Source organism: Lepus europaeus, chromosome 14 (assembly GCF_033115175.1).
Source record: "Lepus europaeus isolate LE1 chromosome 14, mLepTim1.pri, whole genome shotgun sequence".
NCBI classification, from domain to species: Eukaryota; Metazoa; Chordata; class Mammalia; order Lagomorpha; family Leporidae; genus Lepus; species Lepus europaeus.
The window spans coordinates 45,496,806-45,512,568 of NC_084840.1; the positions used below are offsets into that span (position 1 = coordinate 45,496,806).

The 15,763-nt window shown below is 45.4% G+C and overlaps 1 protein-coding gene across 1 annotated transcript in view; it reads left to right on the forward strand.

Annotated features, from left to right (window-relative positions):
- The first annotated feature begins 426 nt into the window (after nucleotides 1–426).
- The window catches only part of PLXDC2 (plexin domain containing 2), a 474,057-nt gene continuing 458,720 nt past the window's right edge, over nucleotides 427–15,763 (forward strand). Inside the window, exon 1 of the mRNA XM_062210542.1 lies at nucleotides 427–538. Coding sequence (XP_062066526.1) covers nucleotides 427–538 — 112 coding nt within the window. The remainder of the gene's footprint in view (nucleotides 539–15,763) is intronic.

Here is a 15,763-nt window from a genome sequence, read left to right on the forward strand (position 1 = left end):
CTTGGACTGGGAGCTGCCGCGCCGCGCCGCCGGCTGTGGAATCCGCTCTGCTCGGAGCCCAGCGGAGCGCGTCGCGGGCGCTTGGAAGCCGCCGTCTGCGGGCGCCGGGGCGGCGCTGCCCGTGCGGAGCCGAGAGTTTGCAGCCCCGGCCGCGAGGGGCCCCGCCGGCCCGCGGTTGTTTCCTCGGCAAGTTGCGAGGAGACCCCCAGGGGTCCGGGGAGGGCTGCGCTCCGCCTCGCATCCCTTCCTGCCGGCCCCGCGCCCGGGCGTGAAATCGGGGCGACGTGTACGGAGGCCTCCGGGTCCCGCCGAGACGGCTCTGCGGCGCTCCCCGCCTGGCCCCAGTCCGCACCCGGAGCCCGGGAGCGCGGGGCTCGAGGAAGGCCCGGCAGGGGGGACGAGGCGAGGGACGGCGGCGGCGGCGACATGGCGCGGTTCCCCAGGGCCGACCTGGCCGCGGCGGGAGTTGTGCTACTTTGCCACTTTCTGATGGACTGCTGTCAGTTCGCCCAAGGGGAGCCTGGACGCCGAAGGGACGGTAAGAGGCGCTTCCGCTGGCGGTTCCGTGGGCGGCTGAGGACCTCCCCGGGCCCCAGGTCCCCAGCCCACCCCCGCCGCCACTGTGGGCCCTGGGGAAAGTTGCTGAGGTTGCGCCCCGGGTGCACCTGAGCTTCCCAGTGGAGGGCAGGGTGGACATGAGAGGATGGGGTGGGACCGTCTGCTCCAGGTAGCCCTGGGGGGGGGGGGGCTGCGGTGTGGGAGCGAAGCTCCTGCGGTGGGTGCCTCGCCCAGCGCTGGTGCCCGGCCGCCTCCTCCTTCTCCAGCGCTCGGAGAAACTCGGCGGGTGCGGGTGCGGGTGCGGGTGCGGGTGCGGGTGCGGGTGGGGGATGCGCGGGCAGCCGGGGCTTGCAGGGCTCCCTTCGGCAGGAGATTCCCGGTGGTCGTCACGGGCTCCCCCTGGTCGTCGGGGGGCTGAGCGGGCCCTGGCTGTGCTGCGGGGCAGGTGCTGCCCGGCGCTAAGTGGGCAGGAGGGGGCGGGCGCGCCCCTGGAGACCCACCCCTGACCCCTTAGTCCCCGCACACAGGCTTCACGGAGGCCCAGACGTGCCGGGCTTCCTCCCGTGCCCTGACCTGTCCCCGCCAGGAGCCGCGGCTCCGCCTGCGCCCCGCGACTGCGCCCCCTCCTCCGGCGACGGCTCCGGCCAGGTGCGCGTCCAGTGGCGAGCGGCGACCCTGGTTGAGCGGGAGCCTGCGAGGTGCCTGCCTGCCGGGACCCTGCCCTCCGCGAACGGGATGCCTGCTCCGCATTTCCTCCCTGGGGTGACCAGAGTGGAGACACAGGCTGAGAGGGGTCTTGGCAGAGATTTGTATGCTAGCGGGGAGAGGAGGTGAAAGGAGAAGCACTTGGAGGGAAGAGAAAAGAAAGGGAAACTTTGTGTTAGGACGATCACTTGTGTTTAGCTGTGCGTGTGAGTGTGTGTGTGTGTGTGTGTAACTTGGAGGAGGGGTCTGGTGGGGGATACCCAGAAAGCCAGCAAGCGTCCCCAGCCATCAGACCTGAGAGTCACAGATGGATGCCAGCTGGGGATTCCAAGAAGGTGGACCTCCAAAGAAACCCTTTAATGAAATTTTACCACGCTGCAATCTAGAAAAGTCAAAACACTGTGTCTGTCTCTCCTGTAGATTCTATGGAGAAAACACAGGTGGTGCGCTACAGGGGCATTTGTGATTGGAGGGGTGTGAGTGTGTGTGTGTGTGTGTGTTGGGGAATCTCTGGGGGGAGCTGACACCACTTTTAAAGCAAGGAATAAATTGCAACATGTTCTGGTTTTGATTTTCTTTGCCATACGTTATTGTTGCGCAGTGGTGGACATAGGTTGTTCCTGTGTATGGCGCCTTGTGTTTATTACTCTCGTGCGTTGCACAGATGGAAAAGGTGATGCTTTTACTCCCCCTCCCCGGGAAACAGCACGTATTAAAAAGGTGCAGCGGCAGTTTTCATGGACACATTCATGGAATTAAATGTTTAAGAAAGCAGCTTACATCATTGACAAAAGCGATTGGGGGGCTGGAGGGTTGTGCCAGAATGCATCCCAACTTGTTTGATTGGAAACTTGTTTGTCTACTACCAGGAGTAGATAATGGATTTACAATAAAAAGATAGAAAAGCAATAAGCAAATATTGGTTTTTCTCCCCTGAACTTTTTCATTAAACATCTCACTGAGGAAAGGCTGTATCTATGTCTGTATCTTCTCTGTGTCATGAAGTTGCTGTTTAAAGTTCTGAAGTTGAGGATGGGATTCCTTCCACTGTAAAATGGGCCAGGTAATCGAATGTTTTTACTTTGGGCAATATAAAATACCTGAATTGTTCAGCATAGATGGAGTGGTATTGTCAACTCGTTGAGTATTTCTGGTGGAAATCTGCTCTTAGAATCCCATATTTATGTAAGAGGCAGTGAAAAAGGGTGGCGACTCTCTTATACAGTGGAGTAACTTCTCTCCTTGGCATCAGTCAAGGTGTAGTTTTCATAATCTTGAAATGAAATGGTAGCCTACTGAACATATACAGTCAGAGAAGACACCATTAGTTTCCTTTGTAAAATAGCTGCTCTGAAAGTTCAGTACAGGGGAAGAAACCCAACGATCTTGGAATTTGGCATCTAGCTGTCAGGATTTTTATTACGGACGTTTTAGCACAAGGAGAAAATATCTGATTTCGTAACAGGGAGATTTTAAATGCCTTTAGTTAATGCTGCAGTTGATTTTATTGCCACTAGGGGGCAGAGGGACTGCTAATTTCTTCTATCTCTGTTTTAGAGACAAGCAGTCTGTTTAGCATACCATTTACACTTATTTTAGTTCCTTTTCTGGTTGGATATTTTTCTGTTACTTCTGTTGATGTTAAACAGTTTCCTTGGAATTGCCAATTTGTAGAGTTTGTTATGGGTGTGTCTCTGTTGAGACCCACCTGTACTGTCACAGGCATATATTTTCTGTCTGCAAATATTCCTACAGGGAAATATTGTGACAGATGGCTAACTCATGTGAATAGTTACTGTACAATAGACATGGGTCAGATTATTGGGCCAATGGCTGGGTAATTATTTTGTTGATGACTAGTGACTGCATGTTAAGATTTTTTACAATACAAAATGAGTATTTTTCCTTTACAGAACAGGTACAAGTTGAGGCCTGAGACATATCGTGATCCAGAACAGTTCTTTCAGACATGAAGTCTTTTGCCCCTGGATTTCTGCAGGGAAGTATTGTAATCAGGATAATGGACATGTTTGTTAAGTTTGAGCTTTAGAAGCAGACTCTTGCCAAAGAGAATGCTTGGATAAAGCTTAGTAATAGAAAATACTAGTGTGCTCCAAAAATTAAGACACTCTCATGCGAGACTAAGACACTGTCCTGCAGAGATGTAGGAAATAGGTTTTGTTTTAAATAGGTTTTGTCTGGGCTTTTCTTTCTGAATGAATCTCCTATTGCAGAGGCCGTATGCTTTCAGAGAGGAGTGAGTTGATCAAGAACTGGGATCAGGAGGTCTAAAGTCTTCAGCCGGTTCCATGCCAGATGTACAAGTCCTTCTTCCCCTTCAAGAGCCATTACCATGTGGCCTTGGCCACTTCCCCAGCCTGTCTCCCTTGCACATCTTTGACACCATAACCGTGTGGGCTTCTAGGTGTTCCTGAGCATCCTGTGTCTATACCTCTGCCTTTCCTCCTGCTTCTCCTTCTGATTCCATCTCCATCCGGCCATCGCATCCTTTTTCTTACAGACTCATCTCAGCTGACAACCCCCACAAAACAATATGTTCTTTTTTTTTTTTTAACTTTTATTTAATGAATATAAATTTCCAGTGTACAGCTTATGGATTACAATGGCTTCCCCCCCCCCCCATAACTTCCCTCCCACCCGCAACCCTCCCCTCTCCCGCTCCCTCTCCCCTTCCATTTGCATCAAGATTCATTTTCAATTCTCTTTATATACAGAAGATCAATTTAGTATAAAGATTTCAACAGTTTGCACCCACATAGAAACACAAAGTGAAACATACTGTTTGAGTACTAGTTATAGCATTAAATCACAATGGACAGCACACACGGAGTTACAGAGAGAGGTCTTCCATCCTCTGGGTTACTCCCCAAATGACCACAACAGCCAGAGCTGAGCTGATCTGAAGCCAGGAGCCAGGAGCTTCCTAGTCTCCCACGTGGGTGCAGGGGCCCAAGGACTTGGGCTATCTTCTAGAGAGCTGGATCAGAAGTGGAGCAGCAGGGACACGAACCAGCACCCCTATGGGATGCTGGCACTGCAGGCCTGGGCTTTAACCCACTGTGCCACAACGCTGGCCCCAAGAATGTTTTCTTAAATTCTCAGAAGTCTATGCTGGCCGGCGCCGCTGCTCACTAGGCTAATCCTCCGCCTGTGGCGCCGACACCCTGGGTTCTAGTCCCAGCTGCTCCTCTTCCAGTCCAGTTCTCTGCTGTGGCCCGGAAGGCAGTGGAGGATGGCCCAAGTGCTTGGGCCCTGCACCCACATGGGAGACCAGGAGGAAGCACCTGGCTCCTGGCTTCAGATCAGCGCAGCACACTGGCCGTAGCGGCCATTTTGGGGGTGAACCAACGGAAGGAAGTCCTTTCTCTCTCTCTCTCACTGTCTAACTCTGCCTGTCAAAAATAAAAATTAAAAAAAAAAGAAGTCTATGCCTATTTTAAGGCACTTACTTCGCTCTGCTTGGTATTGTAGACTTTTCTTTTTTTTTCATTTCTGCATCTCCCTCAAACATTCTCGTGTTCTTGAGGCTGGGGTCTGTTTCTTTTATTTTTCTTTCATATTTGATATCAGAAAGACAGAGAGGGAGAGAGAGGGCTCACATCTACAGGTTTACTCCATAGATGCTCACAATAGCCAAGGCCTGGCCAGGTGAAAGCCAGGACCCAGGGATTCAGTCTTGGTCTCCCTTGAGGGTGGTAGGGACCCAACTACTTTATCATTATCAGGAAGCTGGAATTGACTGGAAGAGCCAGGAATGAACCCCAGGTGCTTGGATATGGAGCACGGGCCACACCCCTGCCCCTTCATGCATTTCTCCACTCTGCAGACCTGCAGTGAACAGTTGCTGAATAAAACGTAGTTCAAGTTGGGCTATCATCTTGCATGTCATCTTGGGAGATTTTTAAATAATTCTCTAAGTTTTTCCTTTAAAAAGCTGGAAATGAGTATAGCAACTAGCTTCACAGAATAGTTTAACTCCAGAGGGCCATCACACTGTCCTAATGCTTTCGGTGGATGGTTTTTGCCTTCAGCCTTCTATCAGTAGACCTTTCAGAAGTGCATTCTGCCCCTGCCTCTGCCTCCTCCTACACTGCTGGCTTCTGACTGCATTTTCACTCATGGTCTTAATCTACTACCTTTTTTAATGCATGTTTTATACAGTCTTTCTATGTTTAAGGTGTACAGCATAATTTTAAAAATTGTTTGTAAGGGAGACTGTGAAGTATTTATATTTCTATGTCTGTCTTATTCCACTTAGCACAGTGTCTTCCAGTTCATCCATGTGTCACAAATGGCAAGGTCTCCTTTTTAAAGACTAAATAGTATTCCATTATATATGTACAAAATGACTAAGCAATATGACTTAGTACATATTTATGTATATGTGTGTGACATGCATGCTATTATATATGTATGAACATATATATATATATATAATGGCATATGTGTGCATGTGTATCACAATTTCTATAGCCATCTCTTGACAGATACTTAGGGTGTTTATCTGGGCTATTGTGAATGATGTTCTAGTGGACATGGAAGTAAAGATTCCTTTGGGTACCCAGAATCAGGGTTAATTTTATGAGAAAGCTCCATACCGTTTTCCATATGGCTGTACCAACATAAATTGGTGTTATAATCCTACCAACAGGGCTTGTTGTAACACTCTTACCAACACCTCTCTCTGGTCTTTTTGATAGGAGCTGCTCTCAGAGGTCTGAGATGCTTTCTCATGGTGGTTTTGATTTGTATTTCCTGATGATTAATGAGGTAGAACAAGGTTTTGGATAGCTGTGCACCTTTTCATTTTTATATCTTTGGAGAGATGTCTGTTCAGGTTCTTTTCCCATTGTTTGAGTTATTTATTTCAAACTTTCTATTACCAGAACTTTCATAACATTTACTCCATCATTCTCTTAAAATGATGGTTTCTGACTAAAGGTTTACTCATGTTCTAATTTTCTATCTTAAAATACCATATATACATATATAGATATGTGACATACATATATAGATATGTGACATACATAAATGTGTGGTGGTGGTGGTGGTCTGTTTTCAGTGGAGGTGAATATTAAATATTCTGGTTCTTTGTGCAGTTGCCTTGAACTGCATGTGTGTGCCAGTGGCCTGCGCTGAGGGAGCTCCCCCGACCCAGGACACTTGCTCTGAAGGCTCTTGCAGGGGGGAGGCTGGGGAGCCCGGGCAGTGCAGTGCAGTCTCTGCTCCAGGAGCAGCCAGAGGAGAGTGAGAGAGAGGCGGGGAGAAACAGCGCTTGTGTTTCAGTGGCACACGGAGCTCTTCCGCACTGTGCACTGTCTTGTTAGTGCTTCTGGATGTTGTGCTTTGTGGCTAGACCTGTTGCTTTAAATTTAATGGTTTCTCCAACAAGCGTGTGTGTGTGTGTATGTGTGTGTGTGAACCTCCTGGCCTGTGGTTTGTGTACTCCCTTACCTGTGTCTTCATCTTATCCTTCCTACCTTTCCTCTCATACAGTCTTACTTTGTGTGTGCTTTGGAGATGGAGACAGGTAAATAAAATCCAATCACCCTAACATGCAAGGTGTTACGTGTTCCTAGGCGACTGCGTGGCTTTGCCTTTCTCTGCCAAGTTCCAGCCTCTGGCTTTCCTCAGAGGACGTTTTCCCAAAGCTTTACTTGTGCCAGCAGGTTGCTCCGTTCTGGGGGGTCTTTCTCCACCGGGGCTCAGAAGCAGGCTGTCTTCCCCCGCCCTGGCTCTTGTGTCACAGGTCCCCTGGCCCTGGTGGCAATGTAGCAGTTGAGAAAAGATGAGAGTTCAAAACATTGCACGATGTGTTTGTATCCAGACGGTGGGCCCATTCCATATTTGTTCTTTGGTTTTTGTTTTCCTTGCTTTAATCAACAAGGTGATGAGACAAGGAATGCAGGCAGACTTATATATTTCAGTGGAGTTAGAGGTCTGGTTAGGGGCCTGTCTGGAACTCGCACAGCCTATAAAATACTGCAGATGTGAACATGGGAGTAGACACTGGGTGCCTTACTTGAAACCCAGCCCTTTAATTCTGCTCTCCCCAGGCCGTGCACCTGCTCTGCGTACTACTGGCTGTCCTTGACTCTGAATTGGACAGACTTTCCTCTCCCTCTCTGCCTCTGAGGCAGTAGGGAAGAACCTGTGGATTTGTCAGGAGAGAGACTCAAAGGCAAGCTGCAGACCCACTTGCGTTTCACCTTTCTGGAACCTCATTGTTTAGCTCCTCTAGCCCATTATTTGTCACTCATTCATTGAAATTGTCCTTAGACTCCATCTTGCTGAGGATCTCATTCCACAGGGAAGGTGTGCAGCTCCTTGAGGCTTGAGCATATATAGAGAGAGCATTAAGAATTTACCCTGTGGATAACCTGATAACAGTCTGAATATTTAAAAGTCAATTTTTACAATTTATATAAGGGGAACAAATTTCATTTATTTCATATCTGTAGTTTTAAGAGCATAGTGATACTTCCTATCCCACCCTCTTTCCCTCCCACCCTCCTTTCTCCTTTCTTATTTTTCTTTTAATTTTTACAATGACATGCGTTACATTTACTTTATAATCACAAGCTTAGTCCTCCACTAAATAAAGAACTCAACAAGTAGGAAGAAAAACTGCTGTTCCTCAAGAGACTAGATAAGGGCCATAAATAATAGTCAAATCTCCAAATGTCAGTTTTGCTCATATACATTACAGTCTTTCTTGTACTCTGTATGTTAGTTACCACAAATCAAGGAAAAGATATAATATTTGTATTTTGGGGACTGTCTTATTTCACTGAGCATAATGGTATCCAATTGCATCCATTTTTTGCAAAAGATAGAGTTTCACTCTTTTTCATGGCTGAGTAGTATTCCATAGTGTATGTATGCCACAGTTTCTTTATCCAGTCATCAGTTGATGGGCATCTCTGGGTTAAACCCATATCTTCCCTAATGTAAGTTGAACTGCTATAAACATGGTACAGATAACTCTTTGATGTGCTGATTTCATTTCCTTTGGGTGAATTCCCAGCAGTGGGATGGCTGGGTCATATGGCAGATCTATTTTCAGATATCTGAGGAATCTTCGTACTGTCTTGCATAATGATTGTACTAGTTTCAATTTTCTACATATCCTCAGAGCGATGGGAGGACTTTAAACAAAGCTGATATATTCTCTTTAAAGCGTGATGCTTGGTGAATACACACCCTGGCTCCTTTAGACCAGGGAAACACCTTCTTTGATCCAAGTAGAATAGGGAACATTCAGGCACGCAGTAGTTTTGGGTAGCAGTGATAAGCTCCTGTGCATCTTTGCATCTGTAGTAGTGCTCCCAACCTTTTCTCTTAGCAGACATTATGTGAAAAATCCAATAAAATACTTATTTTTTTCTGAAAGGGAAGTAAGACAGGTGGAATGTATCATTTTAGAATATGAAATTTACAAGATGCAAAATAGCCTTATAGGTGTTTTTCATTTGTAACTCATGCTGAATCTGTTATATATATTTACTTAATTGTCTCCACGATCCAAACTTAGATTGAAGCTGCAGTAACCCAATGAACTTGATTACCTATTTGGTGTATTTTTGATTAACTCTTTGGTCAAAATAGCCCTCCGACCCTCCAGTTGGCATCACTGGTTATCAGCCCAATATTTCATCTTTTGTTTCTTCTTTTGTTCCCTCTTTCCTTTAATATGTTGAGAAAGGTCTGTGCACAGATTACATGAATGTAATCTGCATTGCGAAATATTCGTGACAAAGTGAAATGATTTTAATATACTGAATCTATCCTCAGTGCATATGGATCCCTGTTATTAAAAAGAATTCTATTCAGACTTTTGATCAAAAAAGAAAAGTAAAAGGGGGGGGGGAGCATTTGGCCTTACAGTTAGGATGCCCTCATCCCACAGTGGAGAGCTTGGATTTGATGCCTTCCTCCAGCTCCTGGCTCCAGCTTCCTGCCAAGGCAGACCCTGGGAAGTGGCACTGATGGCCCAGTTAATTGGATTTCTGCTACCCAAGTGGGATGCCTGGATTGGATTCTCAGCTTTCATGGGTATTTAGGGATTGAATCAGTGGATGGAACATTTGGTCTGCCTCGATCTCTTTACCTATCAATCAATCAATGCATAAATACATTTATTTTTAAAAATTAGTTTGCTGGTTCATGGCTTACGTTTAAGATTAGCTAAAGTATACTACATTTATGTACATTTTTGATTATTATCTTTTCTTTTTTTTTTTTTTTTTATTTGACAGAGTAATAGACAGAGAGAGGCAGAGAGAAAGGTCTTCCTTCCGTTGGTTCACTCCTCAAATGGCCACTATGGCCGGCGCTGCTCTGATCTGCTTCTTCCTTGTCTCCTATGTGGGTGCAGGAGCCCAAGCACTTGGGCCATCCTCCACTTCCCTCCCAGGCCACAATAGAGAGCTGGACTGGAAGAGGAGCCACCGGGACTAGAACCCGGCGCCCATATGGGATGCCAGCACCACAAGCAGAGGATTAACCAAGTGAGCCACAGCGCCATCCTCGATTGTTTTCTAATATCAGCTATTTTAATTCTACTATTTGCATAGTCCTGGAAACATACATACTTGGATATTTTTTGTAATGAAGCCATTTTACTTGCTAATTCTAAGAAATAAACATTAAATTAAGGAGTATCAGTATGTCTGCAATTTTGTTGTTTGGTTCTTGTTTGGAGTAGAAATAGGAAGAGTCATTGGAATTTTTTTGTTACACAGAAATTTAAAGAATAGCTTAACTGCTTTCTGAAAACTCTAGATGCCCTATGACAATGTGAATTGACTTGTAAGGTTAAAAAAAAAATTCCATTTCACATTTTAGTTTAAAAACATTCTTGCTATATGGCAAAGTTATCCAGTGTTTTCTTTATATCTTAGTTTCACATCATAAGATATTAAATATCTTAAATTTGTATATTTGTACTCATTTTGAGTTGTGACTTGGATTTAGCTTAAAAAAAGCTTAAAAATTTTTGCTTTAATTCATGTTAAGTGGATATAAAAGCTTTTTATTTTACATGATGTATGAAGAAAAATGATACTTCCCTTATGAGAATGTTGTCCCGTTTATTATTATGGAAAGATTTCAAGACACTTTACTCTGTTGCTCTTCATGTCCCCGTGCCAGAGTTACTCAGCTTACACTTAGCGCTAGAATTCAGGGGTTACTGGCCTCATGAATGTTCTGCTATAAAAGATCATTTCCGGGATAAGAGCTGCTAGGATGAGGCACTTCAAAGGCAAGGAAGAAAACCCTGCAATTATCTTTGTGGTGATACCACTCAGTCTTAATCACAATAGCTTTATCCTAAGTCTTTCTATATCTGATGGGGGCAAACCTGTCTTCCTTGTTCTTGATCTTCAGACACAAGCGCAGCCATTGCAGTAGGCCCTTTGCTTTTCTGCTTACATTGAAGAATAAACATTTTAGGTTTTGTCGGAAACTCCGTTGGGCTTTTGATCGAAGTGACATTAAGTCTTGGGGTCATTTTGTAAAGAATTCAATCTGAGTGACAGAAGATGATGTAATTTCTTTTCTACATGTCTAAGAGCCAAAGCAGGCACCACACCACTTCTAAGGAATTAGCAGTAGTGACCGTTTGGCAGGGACTGTTTCCAGTTGAAGTCTAAAGTCTCTAGATTGGGGGTGCTGCTTGCCTGGCCTACCACATCATCAGACTCGGCAGACAGGCTGGCTGTTCAGTAGGCAACCCAGCAGGGCTTTGGAGGTTGATTAAAATGAACCACACCCCTGCACCTCATGGGAGACCAGGAGAAGGACCTGGCTCCTGCCATCGGATCAGTGCAGTGCGCCGGTCGCAGCACGCCAGCCGCGGCAGCCATTGGAGGGTGAACCAACGGCAAAAGGAAGACCTTTCTCTCTCTCTCTCTCACTGTCCACTCTGCCTGTCAAAAAAAAAAAAAAATGAACCACACAACTTGGGGAAGGGATGTTAATTCCTAATTTCTTAGAATTATTACAAAGGAGGTGTGAGCTCCAGGCAGTTAACATGGCAATGATGACATTTTTACAGCATCCCTGTAAGCAGCCTATGTCTGGCTAGCATATTCTACCAAAATTTTAGGTTTGCTGCATCTTAAGAAATAGTTTCGTGGAGATGGTAAAATTCTCTGAGTTTGGGGGTTTCTGTGATGTTTGCTCATTAGCTAATTAATTTCATCTGTCTGGGAGATTGGCACTGAAAGAGTGTACTTCACTTTACAAATTGCTACCATTCCAAAGAGATACTAGAATTTATGATTATTGGAGACATTTACACATTAGAGGCTAATAATTTGTTTTATATGAAAATCTGAACTTTACCTCCTTATCAGCATCATTTGGGACCGGCTATTGCTCTGAACTCATGCATAGTGATCTGAATATTTTCTGTTCAGAAGTAAATGGCCAAGCCGGGCAGCCTGTGTTATTTCTTTGTTGTTTAGCCTTCATTATCTTTTTAACATCTGTTGCTCATTTCAGATATTTTTAAAAACAAGCATGATTCAAAGTCATTCTGCAGACTACAGTCTCGTTGTCTGCACATTGCAAAATAGCTCTACACAGGAAGCCAGATTTGTGCAATCTCGGGGTTGTCAAGCTGTTTTTAGAAGAGAGGTTTGTAGAACAGGCACAGCCAATAAAGAGCTGGCTTTTTAAAGCAACATCAGTGGTGTTTGGCATCAGATGTCTGCCCCCTCCCTAGTTCCAGGATCCTGTCTCTAGTAGGCCACAGTCCTTTCTAGTGTGGTTTATCACTGACAGCCTCCCACCTTGCCCTTCCACTTGTCCTGTTGGAATCCACTTATTCCACAGCCCAAAACGTCTTTCTAAAATGCAGCCTGGCTGGGTTTCTCTTCTTGAAAGTTCTTTCACACTGAGGGTGAAGGCCTTCTCGAATCTGGTCCTAGTTTACCTCTTAAGGTTCAAACTCACCGCTCGCTCCTCTTCCCCAGCTTTTCCCACAGTCCCCTCTCTCAAATTCTTCACATGCTATTACTTCTCAGAACACCTTTTCCTCTTCTGTGGCTGTGTGTCCTTGAAGTCCCTTCTGAGAATTGATTTTTTAGTATAGTGACTCTTTTTCCCAGTGTTTCTCCTCCAGTGCAATTCTGCGAGGAGTGCCTCACCCAAGTGTACTCTACACATCTTCACCCTAGCACTTGTCATCAATAGTGCAATTACATGTGCCTGCACTTGACTGTAAACTGCCAGAGGTTAGCATCTGTGGCTGACTCCCATTCCTTCACTAGACCTAAGTATAGGATGGCCTCTGTGAACATTTGAATGAAGGCATCTTGTTAGTGTTCCGCTTGTGTGATGTTACTGCTCTTGCTTGAATTTATGACTTGGGCAAAGAATTTTGTTTATGCCTTCTTTCTACATGTTTCTTCAGGCAAACATTGTAAATCATAATTTCTATAACGTGATATCCTAGGTTTAAATATCAGTGACAGAAATAGGCAAGCCAGAGATTGAGTGACTGCAGCAGAAGGGAATTTGTCATTTGTGTTTGTGAAGAATTGAGACTTCATCTCGAGGAGGGTTTATGAATGGTGAAGTCATATACAAACCTAGAGAGAGAAAGGGACACTTCAGCTAGACTTATCAAAAGCAAATTTTCTGGGGCCGGTGCTGTGGCAAGTTAGGTTAAGCTGCTGTCTACAGTCATCCATATGGGCACCAGTCCTAGCTGCTCCACTTCTGATCCAGCCCCCTGCTAATGTGCCTAGGAAAGCAGCAGAAGATGGCCCAGGTTCCTGGGCCCCTGCACCCATGTAGAGAACCGGATGAAGCACCTGGCTCCTGGCTTCAGTGTGGCCCAGCCCTGGCTGTTGTGGCCATTTGAGGAGTCAACCAGAGGATGGAAGATTGCCTCTCTCTCTTCCTCTCTCTCTCCCTCTCACCCCACCCCCACTCCATCTCTCTGTAATTCTGACTTTCAAATAAAATAATAATAAAAAATTTTTACATTTCTGAGTTTTGTAAATTTGAACATTCATAGGTTGTAGGAGGACAAGATTTAAATCCTCTATAATGATTTATATATAACCCAGGAACGTGAATTGTCTGATTAAAATGTTAAAGTTGGCTAGTTTTCTTTTCTAGAGAAAAGTCCATGATTTAAAAAGTTATAAACAGGGGCCAGCACTGTTGCATAGCAGGTAAAGCTGCTGCCTACAGTGCCGGTATCCTATATGGACACTGGTTCAGGTCTCAGCTGCTCCACTTCTGGTCCAGCTCTCTGCTATGGCCTGGGAAAACAATAGAAGATGGCCCAGGTCCTGGAACCCCTGAACCCACCTGGGAGACCTAGAAGAAGCTCCTGGCTTCTGGCTTCAGATCAGCCCAGATGCAGCCATTGTGGCCATTTGGGGAGTGAACCAGTGGATGGAAGACCTCTCTCTCTCTCTTTGCCTCTGCCTCTCTGTAACTCTGCCTTTCAAATAAATAAATAAATATTTAAAGAAAAGAGATAAAAACAATGAAAGAAGTAGAGGTAGATCTGTGGAGTTTGCATAACCAGCTGTACAATTATCTCAAAGCAAAAGATGCAAACTGGGAAATACTTAACCAAGATTAGCTATTTAAAGGACTTTCAGATACAGATCCTGGGACAGCAGCAGCCATTTAAGCACTTTGTCAATAGAGAGGTCTAAACGATGTCTGATATTCCATTCATTCATTTGAGTTACATCATTTCAAGGTCTTGCTCAAGTTTGCATCACTCAGGGTCAGCACCTGTACCCAATAGTGGGCTTTGTTCTTCTCAGAACATGTTTTTCCTCACCCCTGTTATTATATTTCTTGTTTTTCTTGAAACATTTTTGAGTGTGACACACACATTCTGCAAGACAGGATTTTTTTTTTTTTTTAATCAAGAGTTGGTGCATTAGAAGATAGAAATCTAAATCCAAGGGGCCAGTGCTGTGTCAGTAGCATGTTATGTCATGGCCTGGGATGCTGTCGTCCCATGTGAGTTCCCCACTTCCCATCCAGCTCCCTACTAATGGCCTGGGAAGAAGCAGCTGAAGACGGCCCAGGTGCTTGGGGCCCTGCACTGATGTGGGAGACCTGAAAGAAGCCCCTGGCTCCTGGCTTGGGCCTGGCCACACCCTGGCCATCCTGGCCATTTGGAGAGTGAGCCAGCAGGTGGAAGACAGATTTCTCTCTCTCTCTCTCTCCCCCTCCCCCTCCCTCCCTCCCTCTCCCACCCCCTTTCTGTAACTCTGCCTTTCAAATAAGTAAATCTTTAAAAGAAATGGAAATCCATTGCAGTCTTGACCTTTCTTTTTTATATATTTTTTATTTATGTAAAGTGAACAAATGTCACGCATTTCATATATACAGATTTAGGATCATAGTGAGCCTTCTCCCATCCTCCCTCCCATCCGTGCTCCCAACCTTCCTCCTCCTTCCTGCCTTATTCTTTTAATTTTTACAATGACATACTTCTTTCAGTTTATTTTTTGTTCATAAGATTAACCTCCCCTATAGCATAAAACAGAAAATACTAATTTTGATTTGTGAATTCCTGTTTACCACTGAGTGGGTCTTGGAAAATACATCAAAAATTTTAGTTCTATTGCTATTTGTATTATTGCTTAATTAAGGGCTACTCCCCCAGTAAATTGTAAGCTATGTGAAGGTAGAAATGTCTGCTTTACTTCCACTTTTTATTTTTGTCTTTGTGGTACTTTTTAAATTGCTTGTTATGTATAGGGACTCAATAGATATTTTTTTTTTTTTTTTTTTACTTATTTGACAGGCAGAATTAGACAGTGAGGGAGAGAGAGAGAAAGGTCTTCCTTCCATAGATTCACCCCCCAAATGGCCGCTAGGGCTGGTGCTGCACTGATCTGAAGTCAGGAGCCAGGTGCTTCCTCCTGGTCTCCCATTCGGGTGCAGGGGTTCAAGCACCTGAGCCATCCTCCACTGCCTTCCCGGGCCACAGCAAAGAGCTGGACTGGAAGAGGAGCAACCGGGACTAGAACCTGGCGCCCATATTGGATGCAGGTGCCGCAGGCAGAGGATTAGCCAAGTGAGCCACTGCACCGGCCCTCAATAAATATTTGTTAGATGAATTGTTTGCGTAAATTCTTTTGTTAGGTCAGAATTAAGATTTTTATTTATGTATTTATTTATTTATTTATTTGAGAGGTAGAGTTACAGAGAGAGGGAGAGACAGAGAGAAAGGTCTTTCATCTACTGGTTCACTCCCCAAATGACTGCAATGGCTGGAGCTGCGCCAGTCTGAAGCCAGGAGCCAGGAGCTTCTCCCTGGTTTCCCAAGTGGGTGCAGGGGCCCAAGCACTTGGGCCATCTTCTGCTTTCCCAGGCCATAGCAGAGAGCTGGATTGGAAGAGGAGCAGCCAGGACTAGAACTGGCCCCCATATGGGATGCCAGCACTGCAGGTGGCGGCTTTACCCGCTACGCCACAGCGCTGGTCCC